The 13,128-nt window shown below is 44.6% G+C and overlaps 1 protein-coding gene across 1 annotated transcript in view; it reads left to right on the forward strand.

Annotated features, from left to right (window-relative positions):
* The window catches only part of LOC310791528 (uncharacterized protein), a 220,712-nt gene that overhangs the window by 160,375 nt on the left and 47,209 nt on the right, over nt 1-13,128 (forward strand). Inside the window, 3 exon segments of the mRNA XM_083653202.1 lie at nt 5,352-5,472; nt 11,339-11,452; nt 11,724-11,799. Coding sequence (XP_083509328.1) covers nt 5,352-5,472; nt 11,339-11,452; nt 11,724-11,799 — 311 coding nt within the window.

Consider the following 13,128-nt stretch of genomic DNA (forward strand, 5'->3'; position numbering starts at 1 on the left):
GACTGACTGACTGACTGACTCACCCTAAAGAGCCGTCTCTTGACCATGCTCTGTGCACGTGGTAAAAATCACAATTAGATGTTTTCTCCAAATTGTTCAGCCCTACTCATGAGCTCTGTGTGTGTGTGTGTGTGTGTGTGTGTGTGTGTGTGTGTTTCTCCTCTCAGAAGATGAGTGGTCGTGTGGAGGAAGAGGTTGGAGCAGAGCCTCCTGACAGCTCTCTGTCTGTGGAGGAGTTTCTACTCTTCAGTCCTCAACATGGACCCTCAGACACAAAGTAAGATGACTGTTACACTCTAAACATTACTACTGTAATGTCATATGGTGCAACACCTTTCCTAGTCACTACAAGAAACTTGAAAGTCTGCAAAAGAAAATAATATGAGCCATGTCATGGTCGGGGTTTAACGCACCCACACGCCCTCTGTTCCATTGCTATGGTCTCCTGAGGCTTGCCGATTTTCATCTTCACCAAAATGCTTGCTTGATGTATCAAGTTGTGTATAATATGAATTTCAGACTGGCTGAGCTCATTCCAGTCTGCTGTCCCCTGCACACTCATAATACTAGAAATAAACATCTTATCTTTGGTATTAACTCATTAAGTGCCATAGACGACCTAACTCGTCTTACATAATCCAGCGCTTGAGTGCCAAGGACGAGCTAACTCGTCTTACATAAACATTTTTTTTTTTTGACGGTGGGACATCAATCAACCCCTTTTACATCTTCGAGATAACTATTGGAGCAAGAGAATGTGTGTAATCTATTTTACCGACCACTAAGTGGCGACAGAGACAGAGAGAAGCCACAGCCACGGGACCCGTGGACCAAAAGCAGCCGCCTCCCGCGGAAATGGCTTGGCGATTTTACAGTCAGAAAAGAAGGAGCCTCATTCTCATACTGTAGGCGGGGATCACTATTGGAGCAAGAGAATGTGTATAATCTATTTTACCGACCCACTAAGTGTTGACAGTGCTCCCCCAGACGACCGAAATCAAAGAAAAAACTGCCGCGGGAGCAAGCCGTTCAAGGAAATGGCGAGGCGATTTTACAGTAATCCATTCAAGACTTGTCTTGCCTGAGAGCGGCCGCGCACCGGCAGCAGCACACAGAGAGCGGAGAGCGATTTGCAAAATAGATTATAGGTGAAACACACTTTGAAACACCTCAGAAAGGCCAGAATCAACATCTGCCCATCGCCCACGCATTCCCCGGCCCATCTTGACTCGCACAAGGAGCGTCCGCACGCAGGCAAGCAGGCAGGCAGGCACGCAGGCAGGCAGGCAGGCAGCAGCAACGCGCTTCTGACACGCCCGCTGTACAGCCAGGAGGAAGGAGGAGAAGACACACGGAGGGAGGAGTTTGAATGAGAGGGGTGTTTCCTGTTGTTATGGAGGAAATTACTGTTCAAAACTATTGTTTAGAATGTCTGACGGTCTTACTGATGCCAAAAATGAATGGTTAAAGTGACTGTTTCACAAAAAGCCATTTATCTCTGAATAAATTTCCAGACGCTGAAACCATGCTGTACTCAACGGCTAATATCTACATAACTACTAACTCTGCAAACTAACTCTTTTAGACAGAGAAAGCACACATTCTATTAGTTATTTTTAGATGATTGGTGTTCATGAATTCTTAACAGAAAATAATCCTCGGCTGTTGTAAAATGAGCCAGAATCGTCAAAAACACCCCTGGCACAACTTACCCACAGGATTGAAAACATGGCTGGCACTCAATGTGTTAAAAAAGAAATAAAAGAAAGCTTAAATGTAGCAGCTTAAGTATTACATGCAGGGGCTCACAGATCTGGAATGAGCTCGATGACAGTAGGAAAATGTTGAAATCCATCTCCACCTTTAAGAAAGCTCTGAAAGAAAAACTGCTTGAATCCTACTTGTAATCAGGCCTGGTTTTACAGGGGTGCAAAAGCACGCATTGCACCCTCATTTTAATTGTCTGCATGCTCAGTTTAAAAGAGTGGTAATATATATATATATGTATATATATATATATATATATATTTTTTTTTAATAAATGCTGTAGCTGCACACTTACTGTTTAAACTTGAATTATTATTGTTGTTTTTCTTTGTTCTTTGATGTGAATTTATGGCTTTTTGGCACCTATATGTAACTTTTAAGGTTGAGATAATTGAATTATCATTTTATGGTCCAAATATTTCAGTAAAGCACTTGAAACACTTGAAATATTCTTGCTTGGCTGGTATCATTCTACTTGAAATGATGGTAAAATGCATTATTTTTAGTAAAATAACATGTCAAATCTTTGGGTGTGCTCCACTCGACTATATTTTTAGTAAAATAACATGTCAATGTCTTCGGCCGGCCACCCGGGTCGGCCCATGCATGTGCACCCCTTCCTATCTAGGATGAATCCCTAGTCATCTTGTTCTGGAACCGGCCCTGCTTGTAATGAGTATCTACACCCCTCTGATAATGGAACTCTGTCATTGTATTAAGTATTATGTAGGGATGCACCGATCGATCGGCACGTGACTGGAAATGGCCGATTTTCACGTGATCGGCCTCGATCGGTGATCTGCGCCGGTCACTCTAAATAGCCGATTCTGTGAGCCGATTTTCACATGACGTGCGCGCACCCCAAAGCACCGAGACAGGCACCCAGCCACCACACCACACACGCCAGCATACCTTCCTTGTTGTGGAATTTTTTCACCGTCAGTGAAGTAGACAAAGCTCGCAGTTTGTCACACATGCAAGTCGAAAATAAGCCGTGGAGACAGAGGTGCGGCCGAGTCCCGCTCGGCTGGAGTCCAGTCAGAGCGGCTCGCTTCACGTCACTGGCCCCTCTCTCTCTGCTCTCTCTCCCCGGGAAGCAGTGCTGCTGCACCCAGCCGGCTTGGCGAGGTGAACGTGAGCATTGAGTCCAGTATAACCATTCCCTGACCTGCCTTCTCCATGCCACATCAGCGCTGCTGCCTCAGCCTGTCAGTCATGTTGTAACGTGGATACAGGAGAGACTATTTGTTTGCAAATAGAACGACGGACATAATAATAAAAATGCATCGGACTCACAAGTGTGCAAGGTTTTCTGTGCGTGACAATCTTTTTTCGGATGGCAGATTTAAAAAAACGCATACGAAATTTCGGACTGTGTGTAAACTCCGCCTGATATTCAGACTGAAGATCGTTACTGTAACTTCATAGACTAATTTCCCCTCTACTCAAGAGGACTGGTCTGGAGCCAGTCTATAAACTCCTTGTCCATGGATCATTTTGATGTTCTGTTGCACCTGTTTTCTTTTGGAAAAGTAAATGCATGATAGCTGTGGGATATAGGCTATTGGATTTAATTTAATTTTTGTATTCATTGTATTTGCACAAAAAAGCTCTGTCCAGTAGGCTAACCTGGAACACTTTTATTTTGAGATGTGTTTGAGTGAGATGGTCCTACTTCATGCAAATGATAAGAATTGTTATATGAATCCTAATTTTCAAACAAAGTTACAAAAACGTTTGTGTAAGCTGTCAATTGTTGTTCTTAGAAAGAAAATCGGAATCGGCAAAAATCGGTATCGGCAAGTCAGACTATTCAAAAATCGGAAATCGGCCAAGAAAATGGCAATCGGTGCATCTCTAGTATTATGTGGTATGTATGTATGTTCTATGTGTTGTATTAAAGGGGCCATATTATGCATTTCTTAATTTTGTATCATATATATGTTGTTACAATCTTGGATGATCATATTAAACATGAGCTAAGCTTCAAATAAATAGGTGAAGGTGTTTTAATGTTACCCCCATGAACCCCCCCTCCCCCCCATGAAGTCTCGTAGACGAGAGGACATGGATTTGTGCCGATTTGTGCGAGAGCAATAGTTCTAGTGACGTCAGGTAAGACTTGTTACCATGGTGATGACAAGCCTAGCCCGGGCCGGCAGTGCGCGCGCGCCATAGCCTTCACCCGTCCTCCCTGCCCCTCCCTTCCCTGTTCTGACTGCTCCAGTACACTGCAGACTTGTCAACCTAACCCCGCGTCACCAGGCTCTCTCCAACCTGGCTGTGACTCCACTACTGTATGTGCGTCACTACACCCTCCCTCCTCCCACCCTCCCTCCTCCTGTGGAAGCTCCGGGGGAAAATGGCGGCGATTGAGTGCCAGGCAGTCTGAATGAAATTGAATGTAACGTTCCCAATTCTATGTATTAAATAAAAAAAAACTACCCTCAACATTTGGGAAGGCTAAGCCACACAACTAGGTCGTTATAATCGCATTTCATGCTTCGAAGGCGACTTGACGACCATGAGGACCGTGAGGACTCAATCACAGCAGGTCTCCGCTGATAGACTACCACGGAGATCTCTGTTACAGGCGCAGGCAGTTACGCCTCCTCCTCCTGACCGCCTGGAGTATTTCCTGGAGGGTGGGGGTTCTTAAAGGGACAGGACCTAAAATAGAGCGTTTCAGACAGAGGGTGAACTGAAGGGGGCAGTGAGAGCCAGTACAAGATAAACAATGAGTTTTTTGAACTATGAATGATGCAATAAGTTACTCTACTGGAGGCCAACAATAAAATAATAATACATTATATTAGCAAAATATGGGCCCTTTAAGCGTCATGTGATACGTGTGTTTTATGTATGTATGTTTGTCCATTGATACCTGTAGGCCTTGTATGAGATCAGGCTCCTTCAAAAGCTTGAAACAGCTTCCTGGGAGACCTGGCACACTCACATTGTAAACCTGATGATGGTGATGATTATGATGATGATGATAATGTACGGTGATGATGGCATCAGTTCTAAAGTCTATTCAGCTCCAACGTTGACTGAGCGCGCTCAGTGGGACTACATGAGTTTATAACGTGCACGACTGCATCAAAGAGCTGAATGGGAGGGGCCATCTTTCCTCATTTGTTGCCGTGGTTACCACTGATGCAAAACCTGGCATCCTGGACACTTATCAACAGACCATGTTATCAAAAACTCCAGATGTCAGAAAAACTGACATTGTGCAACGTTGCAAGAAGTTGTGTGTCTTTACTAGAGCTAATGATGATATGTATCAAACATTTGTGTTTGCAGAGGTCAGCACCACATGCAGAGAGCAGAGTCTCCAGTACCCAGCTGTCTGTCTATGAAGAGTGACCGGTCTAAACACAGACCTCTAAACTTCAGTAATGAACCTGGAAAGAAAGACTGTGAGTCTCAATATTATTATTTTTGTCTAAAATGCATTTAAAAAATTTCCACATTTATTTTGATAAAAATTGGCGGACCCCCTGCAGTACCTCCACAAACCCCCGAGGGCAGTGGTGCTCAATGTTTTTACATTTCAAATCTACTCTTACATTTTTCAACAGCATCCCCCCCCACCCGCCAGAGAGCAGAGTCTCCAGTACCCAGCTGTCTGTCTATGAAGACTGACTGGTCTAAAGACAGACCTCCACACTTCAGTAATGAACCTGGACCTTCAGACACAAGGTAAGAGGACTGGTTATACTGCAATGAGGAAATGTGATTTGATATCCTACAGTATTGAGGTGAGCTTGTATTTACAATGCTGCAAAGTAATGCTGAACAAACAATGACTCAAATTAAACAATGAATAATGAAAATGTAAAAAGAGCTAAGTAGGCTACAGATATGGGCTATCTGTAAAATGTTTAAGCACGTCTAAAGTATGCACATGACATGTGCACCTATGTGCAGTGAATATGCCACTGTCTCTGACTTGTCTTATCACTATACTGCCTTATTGCTTGTTGTGTCTCTTGTTGTTTTTGCACTCATATGCCCTGTTATATTTGTACTATGTTGTAAACGGAGTCCACAGCACAAGAATTTCACACGTGATACTTGTACCATGGAGTGACAATAAAAATCTTGAATCTTGAATCTTGGTGAACACAGACCCGACTAAAGGTGGGCTCAGACTACAGGATTCTGACAATCCTAGCCGATTTTGAAATCTGGCTGTGACACACACTACAGGAGAATCTTCCCAGATTATCTTCCCTAGAATCTAAAACATGCACACACTACAAGATTTGTAAATGTGGCGCACCACGCACTACAGGATATTATTAAGATTATCGGCAGGACAATCACCTTGACGCCCGGCCATGATACTCTGAACCTGTTTCGATTTTGGAGCGTCGATGGGGTTTCAGCAGCGACCAAAGTGCTCCGCCCCCACTCCACCTCTCTCTCTCTTTTCAGTTTAACAAGCGTGTAAACAACGCTACTCTATAGCAAGATTGTCTGGACAAGTGAGAACACAAACACATCGGCTACCAAAATATATTCCCCTGCTGCATGTCATGATGAGATCAGATCGACAAAAGTTTGGATAGACTGGATTGCTTCCCGCAGCAGCGATGCCTTTTTTCCCCCACACTCCTTGATAGACAGGTAGAAGATTACAGCATCTGACTGGCAGGGGCTCAAAACTACGGTATAACAACTTTTTATTTATTGGTCACTGATGCAGGATGATGTAGGCCAGGCCTATTCAACTGGCGGCCCGCGGGCCGGATACGGCCCGTTTGAATTTTGATCCGGCCCGCCAGAGTTTGATATAATTTTATTTTTTTATTTTTTTTATTTTTTTGGGTGGGGGACAAAGATCTATGACTGGCCCGGGAGAAGCTTTTTTATTTCATTTTTCCTTGTTTGTTACATTACAGTGTTTGATTTTCATCATAATCTGGTTTTCCATAATAATAATAATAAGTTCAGTGTTTATGCCTGTGTTGCTGTCTGTTGTAGTGTAAAACGACTAAAGGGAGAGCAGGTGGTTACATGAAAGTGAGTGAGAAAAGGAGAAGATACTGAATAATGACATCACAACAGTATAATCCTAATGTTAATTTAAAATTAAATATTCTTCTAAATATGGATAAAAGTCCAAAAAACATCAAATTTTCTTCGAGATTCCATTCCTTACAGCACCCCCTATTTAATAATAGTTCCAGCATGGCTGTGAAAATGTGGTGGCGGGTTGTGTCAAGTGTAGCCTACATATCGTCGCTGTCATTCCAGGACCTCGAATGTGCCTTTTTTCATTTTTTTTTTTTTTTTTTTTTTATATTTTTCCCCCCCGATTTTTTATCCCATTTTATCCCCCATTAGTGCTGATTCTAAGTTTATCCTGGTTACTACTTCATCCTATACCGATCAGGGAGAGCCGAGACTGATTCCATGCTTCCTCCGAGACATGGGCAGTCGGTCAGCCACTTCTTTTCACCTGACAGGGGAAGCTTCACCGGTAGGACATAGCACGTGGAAGGCTCACGCTATTCCAACCAGTTCCCCTCCCCCTGAACAGGCGCCCCTCAACGTTGAGAGGAGGAACCACATAAGCAACCAGGACTAGGGATGTTCATTTTGAAAATTTTCCAAAATCGATAATCGGTGAGAATTAACGATCAATTATCGATTATCGATTTTATTAATACTTAGAAAATTTTCAATATTTTCATTTTTTTTTTTTTTTTTTTTTTTTTTTTTTTTTTACAAAATGAATGCCTATGGCAGAAAATACGAAAGACAACGTGTTCTCCTCAATGAACTCTTTATTTCAATGTGTCTCCTCTCCAACACTGCTGTCCCCGGCGCATGCCGGTGTGAATTTCTCATGTTTAAAACAGTTTTGTTGGCACAAAGGCCCGTGCCCAGCCAGAAAACTAGAGACTATATGAAGCTCCACCTCACGTTAGTCGGCTGTGCAATGGAGTGGGGCGAGGAGGAACGAATTCCACCCAAACCTAGTCCAAAAAAAAAAAAATTTTTTTTTTTTTTTTTTTTTTAAATAATTAAAAAATCGATCCAAATGCCACAGGATCGATTCCAATCCTTAACGATCGATTATCGATTTTCGATAATTGATGAACATCCCTAACCAGGACAATGCATGTTTTTAGTGAAGGGGGTTCCTATATGAAGGAAACCCCCGGGAGGCACGGGGAGAACATGCAAACTCCACACAGAAAGGCCGTGGGGCCTAGTCGACCCCCACCCGGGCGATAGGGGTGGCACTCGGGGATATACGGACGGGCACGCATTCCTTCAGCGCTCACCTCGTCCCCAGATGGGAATCGAACCCACGACCTTCTAGCTGTGAGGCGATAGTGCTTACCACTACACCACCGTACCTCCTCCCACTTTTTTTTTCTTTTCACTTTTTTATTTTTTGTCATGAATCAATGCCATTGGTCACCCTTCACGTCTCTGTGTGGTTTTTAACAAATGCAACCAATGGAAAAGCATTAAAACGAGCTTGTGAGTAAATCTCGTAACGCCATTCGCCCTCAATCTGTCAGTCAAACCTCGAAATTCACCCCCTACCTCCGTGTGTACCCCCCCCACGCAGGACAATAAACCCGGAAAAGACACACGGCAGACGCGCTGTGTATTTCTCATATCATTTTGACTAATCCTGGCTTCCTCTGACTTTAATATATCAATCAAATGTTTTCCAGTTATTCCTAGGCTGCAAACTTGTTTTAACATGCAAATCGGAGTGTTTTCTGACGAGAATAAAGTAACGTTAACGCTACGTTATGTCAGACTATTTCTCACCCCATGCCAAAGCCCCCGCTTCGGCCATGAGAGGCGAGGGGCAATGCTGCTGCTCCTGCGTGCGCCCCCGCGGCCTGGAGCTTGGGGGCTCGTGCATGAGCATGCGACTGCCTCCCGCTTGACTGGCCGTGAGAAAGTGCTTCCAAGTCGGACTGATAATATAAACAACATCATTTGAGCTTATCCAGGTAAGATGTTAATAAAGTAATGACACATTCAGCGGGAAACTAACTATAATTAAGACATGTGCCAACTTGGACGACATTTGGTTCAGTAGTTTAAGAGCAAACAGGTTTTTTTTACTTCCTGAAAAGTTTCTGTTTTGGAAATTCGAGGTCCTGGAACGACAGCGACGATATAATGGCTTGGGGTCCGACCCCGGGCCCCTTAGGTTTCTGACAATGTGGCCCCCTGAACAATTTAGTTGAATAGCCCTGATGTAGGCTATTCGTGCAGATTTTCAGTCCTAAATATTAGAGCCCGACCGATATATCGGTTCGCCGATATTATCGGCCGATATTGGCCGATCACCGATATATCGTATCGGCCGATATTGCTGTTTTTTTTTTTTTTTTTAAGTTATAGTGTGTATATTTGATATTTTTTCTTAACTATTTGTTCTATTGTGTTTTTTGTATTTCTAGTTATTTATAATTATAAAATTCCAAGTTAAGTTTACTGTTTCATTGCATTGATGTCATTTTGGAGAATAAAGTTTATTAATAAGCTGGAAAATATCCTGCCTACATTACATATTTCAATTCATGTCAACTCATATCTTTGTCAAGTTTGATATTTGAGGGATCATTGCAAATAAATCGTGTAATATAATGTGTACTGTATATATAATGTAAGAATATCGGCCGATGGGGGGTATGGTGGTGCAGTGGTAAGCGCTGTCGCCTCACAGCTCGAAGGTCCTGGGTTCGATTCCCACCTGGGACGCTGTGAACGCTGAAGGAATCCGTACCCGTCCGCATGTCCTTGAGTGCCCACCGCGTGGGGTCGTCAAAAGGGCCTTTCTGTGTGGAGTTTGCATGTTCTCCCCGTGCTTCCCGGGGGTTTCCTTCATATAGGAACCCCTTCACCAAAACATGCAATATCCTGGTTGCTGATGTGGTGCCTCCTCTGGTCGTTATGGGCGCCTGTTCGGAGGGAGGGGAACTCGTTGGAATAGCGTGATCCTCCCACGTGCTATGTCCTACCGGTGAAGCCTTCCCTGTCAGGTGAAAAGAAGCGGCTGGCTAACTGCCCATGTCTCGGAGGAAGCATGGAGCCAGTTTTCGCCAGCAACCAGGATAAATAAATTAAAATTTAGCACTAATGGGGGATACAAATTTGATAAAAAATCGAGAGAAAAAAAAGAAAAGAATATCGGCCGATATATCGATATCAAATTTTTTTTACTCCCTAATATCGGTATCGGCATCGGCCTCAAAAATCCAGTATCGGTCGGGCTCTACTAAATATCAAACATGTTTGATATGATCGGGACGGCTCCAATGAGGCTGTGAGCAGATCGGGAGGCTTAAGATTGGATCTGCAAACCGCTCACATTACAAGATCATCTGTGCTGAACATCGGGCCGACCAAGCTTGGCAGGCTGCCAGGCCAGATTTCTCCTCCGATTCTCGGGAGGGGTAAATCGGGCCAAAAATCCTGTAGTCTGAGCCAGCCTTTACAGGCCTACAGCTCAGTTCCTGCAGCATATCACTCAAAATATCACCCATTTAGTTTAGTGTGGTTTCTCCTTATTATTCCTTTCTTCTTCCACAAGCAAAAGACCAGACAAGGTCTGACAACACCAGTTCCATTTGACACTTTTCATCTGACATATTCTCTATTAGAAGGAGCTATATTAAGTGAGAGAAATAGTTGGCAAACACTGCTTTGTTTCATTAATCAGGTCTCACACAGGTGCAAATCGTACGTACTTGTTGCAGCACGAACTGGTTGTTCCTGGACCAACATTTCCTCCTAGTATGGGCCGGGAAAACCCCGCCCTGAACTCATTTGATTGGTCGCCGCAATTGCTTCTTCCTGAAAAGGTGTGGCAAGTAAAAAAGATGTGGTTAGGATTAGGGTTTTCTTATCTAACCACGACCATAACCAAACCCTAACCCTAACCACATTGTTGTACTTGCCTAAACCTAATGTTTTATAAAAATGTGTGTGGTTAGGGAAGGGCTTCTAGTCATGAGTCCAGACAGGCAGCTTGCACGCGAGTGTTTGCTAAGCCTTGGCTGAGGGAGCTCTTTACCTGAGATGATGAGAGCTTCCTCAGCATCATAGATTTTCAGCCTAGCTACCAGGCCAAGCACCAGCAGCAGCCTAGCTACCAGGCCAAGCCCCAGCAGCAGCCTAGCTACCAGGCCAAGCCCCAGCAGCAGCCTAGCTACCAGGCCAAGCACCAGCAGCAGCCTAGCTACCAGGCCAAGCACCAGCAGCAGCCTAGCTACCAGGCCAAGCCCCAGCAGCAGCCTAGCTACCAGGCCAAGCCCCAGCAGCAGCCTAGCTACCAGGCCAAGCCCCAGCAGCAGCCTAGCTACCAGGCCAAGCCCCAGCAGCAGCCTAGCTACCAGGCCAAGCCCCAGCAGCAGCCTAGCTACCAGGACAAGCCTCAGCAGCAACCTAGCTACCAGCTGAACCACCAGCAGTCTGTGTGCCTGCCTCTCCTGAACCGACTAACCTGTGAAGAGCCCATCCTGATTGTCTTCTTCATAAAGACACAGATACCTTCACAATGTTCATAATGTGTTTCTCTCAGGATGCAGCAGGAGAGAGCAGACTCCCCTGAGCCCAGCTGTGTGTCCATGAAGAGTGACTGCTCTATGCGTCACCCTTTTAACTTCAAAGATGGACAGCACTCTACTGATCTGAGGTATTTATTTAAAACTGATGATCACAACAGATGCTGTTGTCAGATTCACAGTCATCAGATGTAGAATTGGTCCGATCCTTCATCACATCCAATCAGAGCAGCATTTACACAGTTGAGTTCATTGTGTGTGTGTGTGTGTGTGTGTGTGTGTGTGTGTGTGTGTGTGTGTGTGTGTGTGTGTGTGTGTGTGTGTGTGTGTGTGTGTGTGTGTGTGTGTGTGTGTGTGTGTGTGTGACCTTATATGACCTCATACATCATGTCTTCTCAACAGAGTCGAGGAGAGGTCAGAGGTTTCCAGTGGTCATTCTGCCCAGGAGCATCAAACAGACCTGGACTCCATATTTATGGTGTGAAAATAAAATAACACATTTTACTTCAGCTACACACAAAAACACCTTGTACTTCACCATCAAGTGAAATCAACCTGTTACAAAAGGGACAGAGGCTACTGTATCATGGCTAGTTATTATGGTTAGGAGTTACTAAGGGGATTCACACCTATCTCGTTTGGAGCAGTTGTTTCGAAACAGAGAGCGTTTTCCCCCTTGGTGCGGTTCGTTTTGGGGAGTGTGAACACAGCAATCGCACTCAGATGCGGGACAAAACAAGCGGACTGAGATCGCCAAGAAAGGGTGGTCTCGGTCCGCTTAAACGAACTCTGGTGCGGTTCGTTTGTGGTGAGAACGTGATCCGACCTCGATCCGCCACAACTACAGGAAACAGTGCGCATTTTTGGATAAACCAGCTGCCGTAGTCAGCTGCGCTGTGCGTAATGGCCTGAAGAACGAGCATTTTTATCGTTTAAAAACAACATCTTCATTCAGATCCTGTTTTGGCGACTTGTGACTTGCATGGATAAACTTTGGGGGATTTCTGGATCATCACATCAGCAGTTTGAACTCAATCAACTTACCTCTGGTCTCCATTCAATAAATGAAAACAAGTCATGGTAATCAGAGCCAGCCTTCTTTGTGATAAGATTGTCTGGTTCAATCAGACAATCAGACTGATTGCATGTCTTCCTCAAAATGTCCGTTATTATTAAATTATTTATTATTATTTTATTCCTGACAGGACAGGTGTTCATATAGCCTATGTCTCGGCTAATCCTCTGAAGTCAAGTCAAGTCAAGTCAAGTTTATTTATATAGCCCTAATTCACAAGCATGTCTCAGAGGGCTTCACAGAAAGTATGTCTAGCTGATTCTAGCTAACACACAGTAACAAGAATATACAGAATAAAGATAACATTTGAACATTTGAAGAAAGCAGGAGAGTGGAGGAGGGAGGGAGAGGGAGGAGAGGGGGGAGGTGGGGAGAAAATAGGAAATGTGGAGGAGGAGAGAACAGAGGAGGAGAGATGAGGGTGCAGGGGAGGGAGAGCCAGGATAGGGGTAGGGTCTAGGGTTGGGGGAGGGGAGGGAGTAGGATACGGGCCCGGATTAGGGCGAGGGTGGGGAGAAATGGGAAATGTGGAGGAGGAGAGAACAGAGAAGGAGAGGTGGGAGGGTGCAGGGGAGGGAGAGCAGGGGGAATGTGAGAGGGAGGAGAGGGCAGAGAGGAGGAGAGAACAGAGAAGGAGAGGTGGGAGGGCGCAGGGGAAGGAGAGCAACGGGAATGTGAGAGAGGGGAGAGGACAGAGAGGAGGAGAGAACAGAGAAGGAGAGGTGGAAGGGT

Source organism: Poromitra crassiceps (assembly GCF_964638095.1).
Source record: "Poromitra crassiceps genome assembly, chromosome: 16".
Classification (NCBI taxonomy): Eukaryota; Metazoa; Chordata; class Actinopteri; order Beryciformes; family Melamphaidae; genus Poromitra; species Poromitra crassiceps.